The sequence below is a fragment of the Pagrus pagrus genome, assembly GCF_965226575.1.
Source record: "Pagrus pagrus genome assembly, chromosome: 17".
In the NCBI taxonomy this organism is placed as follows: domain Eukaryota; kingdom Metazoa; phylum Chordata; class Actinopteri; order Spariformes; family Sparidae; genus Pagrus; species Pagrus pagrus.
Genome location: NC_140201.1, coordinates 6825130 through 6840186, shown reverse-complemented (window position 1 = coordinate 6840186; position 15057 = coordinate 6825130). Strand labels below are relative to the sequence as shown.

At 42.3% G+C, this 15057-nt stretch overlaps 2 protein-coding genes across 4 annotated transcripts; one reads left to right on the top strand and one right to left on the bottom strand.

The window, feature by feature from the left end:
* The first annotated feature begins 7005 nt into the window (after window positions 1-7005).
* Window positions 7006-8209, top strand: LOC311272687 (uncharacterized protein). Its single transcript, XM_084379261.1, has 4 exons — window positions 7006-7056; window positions 7161-7212; window positions 7300-7450; window positions 7538-8209. The coding sequence occupies exons 2-4, from the start codon at window positions 7173-7175 to the stop codon at window positions 8115-8117; spliced, it is 771 nt and encodes a 256-aa protein (XP_084235387.1). The 5' UTR covers window positions 7006-7056; window positions 7161-7172; the 3' UTR covers window positions 8118-8209.
* Window positions 8210-9089: 880 nt separating this feature from the next.
* tomm40l (translocase of outer mitochondrial membrane 40 homolog, like) lies at window positions 9090-14452 on the bottom strand. Of its 3 annotated transcripts, none has more exons than XM_084378909.1 (10): window positions 14365-14452; window positions 13614-13828; window positions 13367-13434; window positions 12775-12867; window positions 12577-12678; window positions 11519-11624; window positions 11204-11326; window positions 11009-11085; window positions 10818-10920; window positions 9090-9869 (listed from the first exon to the last, which is right to left on the bottom strand). In XM_084378909.1, exons 2-10 carry the CDS (start codon window positions 13825-13827, stop codon window positions 9730-9732), a joined length of 1026 nt encoding a protein of 341 aa, XP_084235035.1. In that variant the 5' UTR covers window position 13828; window positions 14365-14452; the 3' UTR covers window positions 9090-9729. The 3 variants fall into 3 exon arrangements, with proteins under 3 accessions (XP_084235035.1, XP_084235037.1, XP_084235036.1); XM_084378911.1 differs by lacking the exon at window positions 14365-14452 and adding an exon at window positions 14262-14279; XM_084378910.1 differs by lacking the exon at window positions 14365-14452 and adding an exon at window positions 14077-14237.
* Window positions 14453-15057: the final 605 nt, after the last annotated feature.

Genomic DNA, 15057 nt, shown 5'->3' with positions numbered 1-15057 from the left:
CAGAACACTCTTAAATCCTCATTTGCACAATATTTATTTGATTGAAGATGTCCAACATTGTCAGATTTGAGAATTAAACATGAAGGAAGAGAATATTGTTGGATCATATGCAGACATTTTTAGATAGTATTCTTCTTTTTAACTGTGCAGACAGAACACAGTAACAGACTGTACTGAATGTGAGATAGTTATACTTAAAACTGTTTAGAATTTATTTCAATAATTTGATTTGATTTTAATGCATGCTATTTTTTGTTATGCCAATTTAATGATAGTATTACTTTTGTTCCTGATGGTATTCCAGTAGGCCTTGCAGACCAGGATCAGGAACAGGTACCCAGCCCGAGCTCTCTAAGAAGACGAGGAAAAACTCCCTGTGAACCTTAAAACTACCTTGAAAGGACACAGGAAGAAACCTCGGGAAAGGCAATTCAAAGAGAAATCCCCTCTCCTCGGATGGCTGGGTGTGTATGCGCATTTGTGCTTGTATATTTGCGCGGACCAGGGTCATTTTTACACTTGAGAAATGGTCCTTCATATGGCCTGCTCATGGCTCAGATCTGGCAAACAGAAGTGGACTGTCCAAGTGCCATCATTCCAGGTGGTATGTGGGCTGGATGGACATATATGGTGTAGGCCAGATCTGGTCTGCTACAATTTTGCTATCTGAGTTGTGCTGATGTTCTCATTTTTTTGCGGCCTGAACTAATTTAACTTTTTTTTATTCATTGAAGAATTTCTTCTTCACTGAAAGTAGGTTAACCGGAGCACCCGGAGAAAACCCATAGAAGCTCAGGGAAAACCCCAGATAGCAAAAATGGAGCAGAAACGTGGTCCAGTTCCAGTTTTTTTGACTGTCAGTTTTACACTCGAGAAGTAGTCCTTCATACGGCCTGCTCGTGGCTCAGATCTGGCAAACAGAAGTGGACTGTCCAAGCGCCATTATTCCAGGTGGTATGTGGGCTGGATGGACATATATGGTGTAGGCCAGATCTGGTCTGCTACAATTTTGCTATCTGAGGCGTGCTGATGTTCTCATTTTTTTGCAGCCTGAACTAATTTAACTTTTTTTTATTCAGTGAAGAATTTCTTCTTCACTGAAAGTAGGTTAACCGGAGCACCCGGAGAAAACCCATAGAAGCTCAGGGAAAACTCCAGATAGCAAAAATGGAGCAGAAACTTGGGCCAGTTCCAGTTTTTTGACTGTCGGTTTTACACTCGAGAAGTAGTCCTTCATATGGCCTGCTCGTGGCTCAGATCTGGCAAACAGAAGTGGACTGTCCAAGTGCCATCATTCCAGGTGGTATGTTGGCTGGATGGACATATATGGTGTAGGCCAGATCTGGTCTGCTTCAATTTTGCTATCTGAGTCGTGCTGATGTTCTCATTTTTTTGCAGCCTGCACTAATTTAAAGTTTTTTTAATTCATTGAAGAATTTCTTCAATGAAAGTAGGTTAACCGGAGCACCCGGAGAAAACCCATAGAAGCTCAGGGAAAACCTCAGATAGCAAAAATGGAGCAGAAACTTGGGCCAGTTCCGTTTTTTGACTGTTTTGCCATTTTGGTAGGATGGAGGGAGTTGGGGGTAACAAGATAGTTGCAGGATGACTTGGTTGTGTATGACGTAGGCTGGCAAATTGTCCTCAGGATCTCTTAAATAACCCTTTGACTCTTTTCCACACAGAAGGTTTTTTCGGCTTCTTCGTTTGCTCGACTAGGATGCGGACCTTCTCTGCCATATCATTCAATTTTGTCTCCCGAGTTTTCTCCTCAACCTCCAGGGTGTGTTGGATTTCACTGAGGGACTGGATGAGATTGGCCTTCTCCTCCTGCCGCTCCAGCTGAAGACTCTCCAACTCACTCTCTGTCTGGTTGAGTGCAGCCTTCAGTACGTTGTTTTCCTTGTTCATCTGGACCACGCACTTGTTGAGGTCATTCTGGCTCTCTTCAAGCTGCTGTACTTTAGAGAGCGCTTCAGCTTCAGTCGCCTTCTTCTCTGACAGCTGAAACTCCAAGTCCTCGATGGTATTCATCCTCTCCATCTCAGCCTCTCCATGGACAGCCTTGTTTCTTGTGAGTGTTTCCTTTAACACCTGCATCTGAGTTTCTAAAGCCTCATTCTTGCTCTGAAACTTGGAGATGCACTCTGCCTCCCTCTCCTGCCGCTCCAGCTGAAGACTCTCCAACTCAGTCCGTGTCTGGGCGAGTGCTGCCTTCAATAAGTTGTTCTCTTCTTTCAACTGGACCATGCACTTGTTGAGGTCATTTTGGCTCTCTTTTTGCTGCTGAAGAGCCTCCTCAAGCTGCTGTACTTTAGAGAGCTCTTCAGCTTCGGTCGCCTTCTTTTCTGACAGTTCAAACTCCAGGTCCTTGATGGTGTTCTTCCTTTTCATCTCAACCTCATCATGGACAGCCTTGCTTCTCTCGAGTGTTTCCTTTAACACCTGCATCTGTGTTTCTAAGGCCTCATTCTCGCTCCGAAGCTTGTCGATGCACTCTGCCTTTTTGTTTATGAGCTGATGAAAATCTAGCTCAGAGATGCAGATCATGGTCTGCTCTGTCTCACTGGTCCCAGGCTGCTGAACCTGGAGCCCAGGCACAGGACTTGTGGCCTGTTGTGTCTCAGGGTTGTGGCATTGTGGGTATGGTGTCCAAAGCGTTCCGTCTTGGACTGGGCCGCTTTGGAAATCAGTGTCCTCAACTGCACCTGAATATTGTGTCTCAGGGTTGTGGAAATCTGGGTATGGTGGCCAAAGCGTTCCATCTTGGACTGGGCCGCTTTGGAAATCAGTGTCCTCAACTGCACCTGAATGTTGTGTCTCAGGGTTGTGGCACTGTGGGTATGGTATCCAAAGCGTTCCATCTTGGACAATCCAAAGCGTTCCGTCTTGGACTGGGCCGCTTTGGAAATCAGTGTCCTCAGCTACACCTGAATGTTGTGTCTCAGGGTTGTGAAACACTGGGTATGGTGTCCAAAGCAATCCGTATTGGACAGTCCAAAGCGTTTCGTCTTGGACTGGGCCACTTATAAAATTAGCGTCCCCAAGTGCACCTGAATGTTGTGTCTCAGGGTTGTGGCACTGTGGGTATGGTGTTCCGTATTCGTTCATATTGGCTCTGTCGATCTCTCTCTGTCTGTTCACTTGAATAGCCTGACTGAGAATGTGGGAAGTTTATAAGACAAGCTCCTATAATGGGTTCCTTGCTGGATCAAAGGCAATATTCTAGATGCGTGCTTTGATGGATCAAAGGCAATATTCTAGAATGCATCTGAATGGAAATAACAGAAATACAACAGAATGTTGTTTTTTTTAAGAATCCATTCTTATTACCATGGAAACCACGTGGAAACACTCTTGCTTCAAGATGGCCGCTCGAGTGGACATTCACAATAAACTGAATCATGGTGACGTTGTGGTAACAACAACAGCTACATCCGGATAGAAAACCGGCTGCTGATTTGCATTGTGCAGATATGTGAAATTGGCAAACTTGTTTAATTGTGTCATTCTCAGCCATAATTGTAACATTTAAAGATATATAGTAAAACACTTTGGCCCAATCTTTCTGACATTTCGTTGGCTGACCTTTCTGTGCTTATTTAATTAACTTTAGTGACTAGTTATATTCAGATTATTTTTCATACCCTTCTGTGCAGTGAAAACAGCAGAGGGGGGTGCAGGCAGGACGAGACATGAAGGCATCTGATTGGTTCTTTCAACTCGGACCGAGAGGGAGGGATTGGTCAGTTTTTACAGGCCTGCAGCTGCCACAGAGGTCTGATTTATTTTGTTCCTTTTTCTGAACACATTATGTACGGACTCCTCTCAGGGTGGGAAGACCATTTCACCCAGTATAACAAAAAGTGTTTCTGAACAGGATTACCAACTATACCTTTAAGATAATAAACTCTTTATAAAATCACCAGGGATTAGCTAATGGCCAACTTCCTGTTGCAGCAACAGTCTGTGTTTGAGCTGAATGCTACTGTTAGCATGCAAACGTGTTCACAATGACATCTAACATCACACTGATGTTAAGCTAGGGTGACCAAACGTCCTGTTTTCCCAGGACATGTCCTGTTTTCACGTCCTGTCCTGGCCGTCCCGGGAGATTTTTATAAAATGGTGAAATGTCCTGTTTTTCATTGGGCCATTAAATTGACGCTCACAACGAGCGAGCAGACAGCCATAGCACTCCTGCCTGCATCATCATGCCGAAGCGTAAATGCACATTTAACGATAAGCTACAAAAGAAATTCCCCACTTACCGTCCCGGTCGGGGCAAGTGGGAGGCTTCGTGCACTGTGTGCAAACCCAGTACATATGTTTCGGTGTCCAATGGGGGTGCCAGGGACCTCAAAGCCCACATGGACACCGAAAAACATAAAAAAAAGTGTGCGAAGTGAGTGTAGTAGTTGGATTGATGCAGAGGTATTTTTCAGTTATTTATTATTATTTATTTTTCTAATACAGAAGAGACATTATTTCTATCATTATTTCATTTGTTGTTTTTGAAACAATAAATATAAATAATAAATAATGTAATAAAACATGTTAAGTAACCTCTGAGAAGCATGTCTGAATGTGTGTCTTTGGTTATAGATAGTATTTTGTTTGTAATATATACATTTTATATCCATACAGAGGAGGCATACTTTAAATGTACAGTATGTTCATTTTAAGGCATCTTTGAGTGGATTTTGAGTATCATATCTCGTTGCTGGGCCGAGTGTCCTGGTTTTTGGTAATCAAAATATGGTCACCCTAGTTAAGCAGGTGTTGTGTTTCACACGTTTATTAGTTTTAGTTTCGCAGGTAAGCATGCTAACATTTGCTAATTAGCACAAAGTGCAGCTGAGGCTGGTGGGAAAGTCACCAGCTTTGCAGATATTTTGAAGTTATTGGACACATTATTATTTTGACCTGATGATTGCGCTTCATGTAAAGTCAGTGGATCAGAGAGTTGCTGAAATTCATCTTGAGAGAAATGGCAACGTCACCCTTCTGAGAAAAAGTCAGAAGATCACCAAATTCAGTGGAGTTCATCCTCCAGGGACCATGAAGGTCTGTACGAAATTTAAATGCAAAGTGGTGGAAAGACAGACTGATATTAAGCAGCTAGCATGGCTAAAAAAAATTATATTATAGCACATACAATGAAGAATTTACTACTTTGGTTACTGCTGTTCATTGCTGCTGATCAGATATAAACTGATACTAAACCGAACAATTTGAATAGGAAAATTCTGTCCGAAAAAATTCAGTGTTATATAAGTTATTGAACAAACTTAGGAAGGACAATCACAAAAACATATACTTCTACATGACGTCAGACTCTGTATAAACCCATGAGAATAAATGCACATTATCTGTTGAACAAATTAAATTAAGATTAGTGTGAAACACTCAGGAGACGTGGATTTGTGTAACCAGTGTAAACACATTGATGAGTTATGACACAGAAACTTCAACACTCGAAGAAATATCAGCAGATAAGATACTCGACTGTGACTGTTTCACTCTGTTGTGTCATACAGTACAAATACTGATTTGTTTCTGTTGAACACTGAAGAATCACAGAGTAAACACACTGACTCACTTGAATGCTCTCAACTTTATATCGACTGATCAGTGTTGTCAGACGTTTATAGGTCAGCGAGATGTGAGCAGGACTTTGATCGAGCTGTGCCATCTGACCTGCAGATTATCTCCACAGAGGAATGTTACGTTTCCTTATGCAGCGCTTCAGTCCGGACTAACTGATAGGACAGAGTGTTCCTCTCAGGACAAACTGCTGATAAACATACAGGTGTTTTCATATGACGCACACAAAGACTTTGGAACGAATTGTAAGGAGATTTGGAGAAGCTGATCTGACAAACCAAGAAAAATATCATGTATCTGTCATTTGAGTGTAGAGAGAATACATTAAATGAGAGCCATGGTTTCAAAAGTACATAAGAGAAGATGTCTTTAGACAGGATGATATTATTAAATGCCCTTCTCCCCCAGTGTCCTGTCGACTTTAAGCCTCCACAGAACCCTTTCTATTGTTTTTGTTTTCCCCAAATGCACTATTCTCCTTTAAAATTTCAGTTCTGTCATAGGATCGTAGCTGCGACGCTGTAATTTTACTTACTTTACATGAAAATGATGAATCCTGGATGCAAAAAAGGTGTTTGGCTGCTGAGCTTCAAGAACTTCTACAGCAATTTATTACAGTTTGAACAAGGGGTGTCGCAATGCTGCGATATTCACAATGAATGTGATATTAAAAAGTGAAATGCTGATATTGTGTTAATGATACACATATGATAAGATCGTTTGAATAATCCAGAGAAGATGTTCTTCATTTTTTTGTTCATGAGTTCATCTGGTTTCCTTCTCACTAGTGATTGAAACTGGGAGCCTCGAGACTGCAGATATACAAACTGTTGTGAGGTTAAAACAGTTTGTCTGTCACTTTCACACCATTCAGCTAATATAGCCACTAATCGAGAATATGTCTGATAAAAAGTTGCAAATGGCACAGGCAAAGAAAAGTAGGAGATGGGTGAAATCACAGATACTACAGCAACAGGCTCTTTATTTCAATTTCCTTTCTTGTGCACTGATTCTGCTTATCACAGATGTTCCCCAATATAGGCCTGTTATTGATCATGTGTCAGGGCTCCACCACGTTTGCCAAAATGCCAAAAAATAATTTAATGAACTTTTAAGTGAAAATTTTCTGTACATTTAGTTGCTACTTTAAGTCACTGCACTACTTGTTTAAAGGCCAGTAGTCACTGGCTTCTGTGTACCTGCTGCACGTGGGTATAAACTGATACTTAACCCACCCAGATGGCAGAGAATACTGTGCATATCACAAGATGAAAAAGTCGATGACACTTGAATTACGACGTGGAGTGACAGCAGTGACAAGAATGTGTCCACCGGGGCAGCCAGAGGAGGACTTTACCCTTCAATATGGCTATAAAAACTCAGCACGGCCGCCTGAACAGCACAACCCATCAGCCTCTGAGAGAAGAAGAGACGAGCTGCCTCTGCAAGGTAACACATTTATTAATATTAAAACCCTTCTCATGAATTCAGAACTCAATTATATGTCAGATTACACTAAAAATAAATTGTTCATCTACTTTCTTTATCCACAGTCAGATTCAGTCATGAAGGTCCTTGTGGTTCTCGCACTTGCTGTTTTCTCTGGTGAGTGAAGTTTTGATCCACGTCAACCAGAAGTGTTTGTCTTCCACAAAACCTCTTCGTTAAATCTGCTGTTTTATTCATCCACAGGTTGCAATGCCAACATCCTGTGGCAGGAGCCTCCCAAGAGCAACCTGGATATGGTGAAAGATGCCTTCTGGGACTACGTTGCTAAAGCGACTCTCACCGCTGAGGACTCCCTGAACCAGATCAGACAGTCTGAGCTGGGACAGGAAGTGAAGTAAGAGCCAATATAATAAAGAAGACTAATCACATTTAAAATACTCCATGTTTCCATCTGTTGATTGTTTTTCTCTGTGTCTTTCAGTGCCAAGATCTCCCAGAGTGCCGACACAGTGAACCAGTACGTTGTCTCTCTGCGGACTCAGGTGGCTCCTCTCACCCAGGACTTCATGACCCGCTTCACCCAGGAGGCCGAGCAGCTGAAGGCCAGTCTGGAGAAGGACCTGTCCACCGTGAGCGCTAACCTGCAGCCCTTAGCTCAGGAGATGGTGGCCAACCTCCAGAAGCAGGTGGAGGAGCTGCAGAGGGAGGCGGCCCCCTACGTCGAGGCCATGGACCCCGAGCACCTGAAGACCGTCCTGCAGCAGAAGAGCCAGGAGCTGAAGGTGCAGCTGGAGAAGAGAATGACCAACATGCAGGCCCAGATGGTTCCCTACGCCGAGGAGATCAAGGAGAAGATGGAGCAGAGCGTGGATGAGTTTCAGAAGAGCATGATCCCCCTGACCCAGAGCTTTGAGACCCAGCTGACCCAGAAAACCCAGGAGATCCAGCAGAACCTGGTTCCACTGGGAGAGGAGCTGAAGGCCAAGCTGGACGCCAGCGCTCAGGACCTGCAGGCTCAGCTGACCGGTCTGTGGGAGTCTTTCACCAGGAAGACCCAGTAAACAGACTGATGCATCCGCCTCAGAGCACTCAGCAAATAATTTATTTTGACTGTACACAATGTATATTTTATTAAATAAACTTTAAGCAGTGAGTTCAGTCTCTCGTTGTCTTACTGAGCATGAAAAACTTGTATAATGCTAAAATGCCGTATACAGTTACAGTACAAGGGAAATATTAAAACAGTGTCTGTCCTGTATATAATAATGGTAAAGAAAAACAAATATTTAAAAATGTATCCTGTTTTTATCATGCTCAAGAATGCATTTTACAAATCCTAACTGATGTCACACCAGAGGACTAATCATCCCTTTGAATATATTAAATATTAAGTACATTCACCCTGAAATGACTTTAAAAAGGTTTTATTTCTTAAACTTTTCCACTCAGTTTCAGTCTACAAGACTCTTCTCCAGGAGTACAGCACCTTTAATGCCAACCAAATATTAGAGTCTTTTCTATTTTTGGGCAAGGTTACACTGCTAATATCCAAATCTTAAGAACTAATGATATTCTTATATTTATTACAGCTGTGAGGGGCATTTTGCCAGCCTGATTTGGCTCCCCTTAGAGGAAAGGGTCACTGCAAATCAACACATTGTTCTAAGTGATCAACCTTGTCCTACGGTTAAACTGTCCTGAGGGGAGTCGTTTCTTCCGAGATGAAAATGCAACCATCCAGAGGGCACGAGGGCGACCTGATTGATGAGTATAAAAAGTGAATCATGTGATGTGAATCATAGGCCAAGTCCTAATGTCCACCCTGAAGCCTTAGGGCCAGAGCACTGAGGGACCTAATCCTTTTAATGCACCATGCACCTGCGAGGAAGCATCTGCGTTTGTCATCTTTCCTCACATCTTTATTTCAATTAGTCATCTGTGTTCGCATGTTACTATGAAAGTTTCTAATGTGTTCTTATCTGAACTCGCACTCCAGCAGAAACCAGATCGACTGAAGGAAACGACCACAGACATGCAGTTTTTGTAAGAAATGGTATTTATCAGTTTCCAAGAGGTATATACAGGTCATATATACGGTTTCATATGTACGTAACATAAAAAAGGCAACAAAACAAGTGATGGATTGTGAACATGCAGTACAGTACACTCTTTCCAGATAGCCGGTAAACTTGTCTGTAACCAATAAGTCACCTTTAAACAAACAAATGACAACGACTTCATTCACTGCACGCCAAGACAGATTTTACAGTAAAAAAACAAGAATAAAATTCAGAACTGGAGCGACAGGCACTGACCTCAGTGACAAAAACAAAGAGCTCTGTAATGTCTCATAATGTGTTACGTCTTTCTACTGTCTATTGGTTTGTGTCGAGAGTCCACGTCAACAACTTCCTGATCGACCACATTATTTGTTACACTTCTGATCAATCAGGCAATTCATGTTATACGATTAAAAGGCGTTAGATTTACATTATTACCTTCTATTTGATGAAACACAATCTGGGAAACGGATAACATGAAAATGGCCGAATGGGGGCAGATTGAGTTGATGGGACACAGTAGTGTACACGGCATAGTCTGCTCGTCCATAGTGAGTCTGTCTGTTCTGTCGGTCCGTCTGTCCGCGGGTCGATAACCCGCCGTTCAGTCAGTCTAACCGATGGTGACGCCAAAACCGCACTGGAACTTGTTCTTGCGATGGTTGAGGAAGGTGCAGAGGACCAGAGAGAGCGGCAGCGGGAGCAGCTTCTTTTCTAACGTTGCACCAACTACCCAGTTACTGTCTACTGAACCTGAAAGAGAAGCAGGAGACTGAACGTTAGGACGGGTCTTTTATGAAAATGAATGACGTATGACGTTTCCAAGAAAAGTGAGAAAAACATAAAATATGTGTGTTGTTCTGTTTATCATTTGTCAAAAGTTGTAATTAGTAGAATATGGCCAGAAGTTGAAGGAAGCTCCAAAAATATAGCAGCTTATCACCAGAGTAACCGACAACTGCTGCCCTTTGCTAGCTATATTTTGCTAATTAGCTCAATTAACTGTGGAGCTAGTGGCATTATTAACTGACTGGATTTGGCCTTGGATCATAAGGGGGGGGGGGTCACCTCAGGCAGAGGGGCTCAGCAGCCTCCTAGTGAGCTGGACACCAGACTGGTGAATTAAGGTCAGTTTGACGACACGGGATACAGTACGATTTAAAGTGGGTCTGGTCAGGACTATGACTACGACAAGACACTGCAGGCAGGGACAGGAGTGGTGTGCAGCGGCAGAGAACTGAGAGGAAGTCAGACATCAGCGGTGGGTGAAAGCGGCGTGTAGAGCTGTGATATTTTCACAACTTACTTGGTGAGGTGAGGATTTATTTCAACCAAACCAGAGGAGATTGTGGAAAGACAAAACAAGACTGTTTGTCAGTTTTATTTTGTTTATGTCGAGTTTAAATGAAGTGTGTTTCATGATGGATTAACGAGGCAATCAAGCTCCTTTTAGTTTGGTAAAGAGTGAAACTTGAATTCAGAATGTGTACGGTTGTGTTTTTCTGCTTATTAAGGAAAATAGGTATAGAAATATCTAATTTCTTGACATTTTGGGAGTTTATTTTGTTGTGCCTCTGTAATTTACAACAAAAATAGTTGGCTAAAAACTTAAAGACAGTTGTAAAGACCGCTCCCTGTGCAGGATGATCACTGTGGTAATGAACGTGTTGCCCTTTAAATAAAAGTTTATACACACTGTACCTTTAAACAGTAAATTGGCTTTTGGAACATCTAGCTGGTAACCGAATGACACGCTGGTGTCCTGCATGCGGCTGCTCGCTTCATACTCTACTCCAATCTGCAACTGTTGAAGAGCAGCACACAGTTAAAAATAGCATTAACACATCAAGAGGCCACAAACATGCAAAACAAGTTATAGGCGACAAAGTTACCTGGTCGTTGGCTTTGTGATAGTATGAGGCGTGAGCCCCCGCTGAGCCGAGCGTCAATGTGGCGATGTAGTTACTGCCTGTATGGAGGGAGGTGAGGTCAACACTGAGTTATCCAAATAATAATAATAAAAAACATTATGGACACATTAAATCCAAAAAGTGGATCCAGACAACATGTTTGAAAATGTGTCTCACCTGTGTATCTGCCAACTAAAGACATCACTGCGCCTTCCTCTCCAGGCCTGCGGTGGTAAACCAGCTCCCCTCCCAGAGCCAGATCTGGTGTTATGGACTGGAGGTAGTGTGTTACAACAATACCTGACAGGTGGACAACGAGAGGTGTTCAGCTTCAGAACAACATCTTTGTTTTGGTCAAATTAAACATTCCATCAGAAAATTTTAAACAATCCTAAAACATCAAAGATAAAAAAGTTATTTTAGTCTCTGGATGACAAAACGTGAACATGTCGGCAGACTGGATCTACACAGCGTCACTGACTGAAGACTTACCAGAGCCGACAAGGACGTCTGGGTTTCCTAGAGTAACCGTTGCAGTGAAATCTTCTCCCCTGATCTCGGCATCGCCTTGCCAGTTCACAAACTTGTTTTGTTGTGTCTGCGATGAGACAGATTTGGACAAAGTTAGACACATTAAAAGCCTGAATGAAACTGGAATTATAAGGCTGATACAAAGATCAAAAGGCTATATGAGACTTAAAAAAAATATGATAAGGATATATCAGCTGATAACGATTACACAATCAGAAAACATACGCAAACATTTTTGGTGAGTATCTGTAAAGTTTTGTTATCTAAGAATTGTGACCAAGACTCATAATGAGTGAGACATTTTTCAGTCTGGCGGAAGTAACTTTGCAAGGAGGCAAATAACTCTGACACTGCAGTTTCTTATGTCTTATCGGTCAACATACATCTATATCAAACTATGTTTGTACAGCTTTGTACCAAAAACCAAAGATGTCAAGACTCTTGAAGCACTTATCATCACATCTAAACTGTTACTACAAAGGCAATTGCGAAAAATTTTGTTTACAGAATTCCCTTATCCACTCAGCATTGAATGTTTATTATCACTTTGTTTAATTTACCAGCTATCACATTAACTCTGATTGTATTATAGTATGTTTTGTCAATCTGGTTCCAATCCGTGTCGGTGTGAGGAACGAATATGAAAATGGGATCGTTTCATTTCAAATATAGAAATATCTTTGGTTTACATGAGTGAGTAGATAAAACACCAGATTATGTTGACAATCATGCATATTTCAAGAAGTATATTATAATTCCTGCACATTACTAAATTACATTACATTTTCCGAACTATCAAAACTTTGTACAAACCCTGTATACAGATAGTGGTACAACATGTGTGACAAGCCAATTCTGGCCTGGCAAATGTATCAGTCTAGCTCCAGTTAACATCATGGACAGTGAGAGAAATCTTCAAAAATCTTTCAAAGTGAAAAAATGCTATAATCAGATTATGTTGGTGTTTAAGTTATGTGATAAAAGGTTCAACAGGGGGGAAAAAAATGTTGCCGGTTTACCTGGAAGGCCAATTTGGAACGTATTCCGCTGGAGATCTGGTGGATGATTTGGGCGTTAAGGCTGCCGCTGTTGTCCATGTCTCCCACCATGACTGGAAAAAACTGAAAAAGAGGAGAACATTCGATTAAAAGTTCATACAAGAAGAAATAAACAAACAACTTACAGATGAGATTGACAGTGACTTTATGGCAGCGTACCTCTGCTGGACCCATCTGCTTTGGTCCAACGTATGTTGCACCGAACCTGTAGGAGGAATCTCCCATGGTGCTCAGCAGCACAGTGTGATTCACCTTAAAGAGAGTTGAAAAAGAACAAAATTAAAATGTCTTTTTAACACATCTGCAGTTCGCTTCATTTGGTCTGATCCATAGTGGAACTTAGGCTGGGCCAACATGTTAAAATTGTTAAAAAATTGTCTTTGTTAATCTGTCCCAACAATCGTCAGCCTAGGTTTGGTCAAAATAAACCCGTAATTCATCAAGTCGCAGAACAGTGTCTTTCACCAGTTCTTTGGATGCAGATCATTAAATTAACAGAATAAAATGACAGAAATGACCCCCAAACAACCCCCTCAAACAAACAACCCAGCGATGGACGCCAAACACCCAACCCAAGTGGAAGTGCTGAGACACACACACGACTGAAATCTTACAGAAAACCCTGAGCTTTTAAGATGTGGTCAGGCTTTATTCTGCATATCAATCAGTCAAAGGCCAATACAAACAGGGAAGAAAACTGTTCTGATTTCTGTGGGTAAAGAAATCTAATGTAAAAATGAACGTAACTGACCTGGAAGTGATTGCTAAGGCCCTTGTTGACAGTTAGCCTGACGCCCTCCATCTGCATAGGGAACACCTCTGTGAAAAAAAACAAAAACACACAAATGCAGATATGAAACATGTGAAGGCAACACCAGGAAAAACAGGAAGTTTAAAAGCTTGCTACATATTCCCTTGCAATGCAGCTTAATATCTACTTCTACCCAGTTTCCTGTGGTATTATTTGTCAGTAGCAAGACTGTGACTTCTCCATTTACCTTTGCACTTGCGATGACACTCATCAAATGCACCCGGGTTAGGCAGAGGGCTTTCCGCCTCTGGCTGCTGTCCTGAGGCTGCCTCACTGGGAGATAAAACTGAGGAAACTGGAGGCATCCCAAAACCTGGTGGCACCGTCAGCCCCGGGACGGCAGCACCACCAGAGGCTGGTGGTGGAGGGTTGGGGGAGCTGGCAGCCAAAACACTGCCCATTCTGTGATAAAGCAAGAGAGGGTGCATGAGTGACTGGGTTAAAACCAAGAGAGGACATGAGGCTGTTATTTCCCATATTGAGAAATCTGATCTTCACGAGTACAATGGGTGGAGTGCCCCTTTAACCTTTCACACAGCTCATGCTCATTCATATGAAGTTAGAGCTGCAGCACGGAAGAAACACCGGCTTGTATTAAAAAACAGTAACATTATGTGATGGAGATGGGTGATAAAATAATGAGTACTTACTACTTTCTTTATTAAATGTTGCTAATGTTTTAAATGAACCTGCTCCACCTACAAGCCAGTATAAAAAAGTTAGCTAAGCTAGCTCTTTAGCGCCATTTAGTGCAGTGGTTAACCTGCTTGCTAGCTTGTAAACCGGCTGACAGCATTAAAACACACAGTTGCTGCCGGCGGAGGGAAACAAATACCGCTTCGTTGGGTGGCAACCGACGAATAAACAGCTAATACGTTGATATGTTTCCAGCGAAACCTCTTATTATGTAAAACACACAGGTAACGATAGCTACTCACGTTGTGATTTCCAGAGGACGATGCAGCCGGAAGTTGAAACCGGTGGCACCAAAGAAGAAGTTGCTCGACGCGTGACGCTAGGGCCCGCCTATTTCCTAAAGGCGCGTTATGATTGGACGACGAGTCGTAACTCTCAGAAATGATTGGCAGAAAGACCTGTCACTCATTTATGATGCGTGAAGAATCGAAGGCGGGATTATATGTCGTTACGTCACGCCCCCACTCAAACGCTATTTGCTAATCAGTTGGAGAGGGGCGGGACGTTACAGTCCGAGGCTACCGATTGGCGGATGATGAAAATGTCATGGATAGAATACCTTCAAGGTCAAACGGCAGCCGGAGGGTCTAAACACAAAGTCACAACCGCTCCCGAAACACAGTTTATTGAATTTGTAGCTGACGCACAGCAGCGCCTTTCTCTTTATTCAGCCACAGTTCACACAGCAGCAGCGCTCAGGAGTCACACATCCCTGTTTCCACCGTGTAGGAGCCACATCATTCATATGAATCATGTAATGTTATCACAGAGGAGAATAATAAGGACATGCGGGCTGTGGAAACACAGATCTTCTCCCTAAGAAGTTTTTTTTGGGGTATTACATTTGAACAGGATACTACATAGAAAGTATGTCTATTCTTTTTTTTTTTTTTATCAGTATTGTCACATATATAATTGTCATTACTGTGATTATC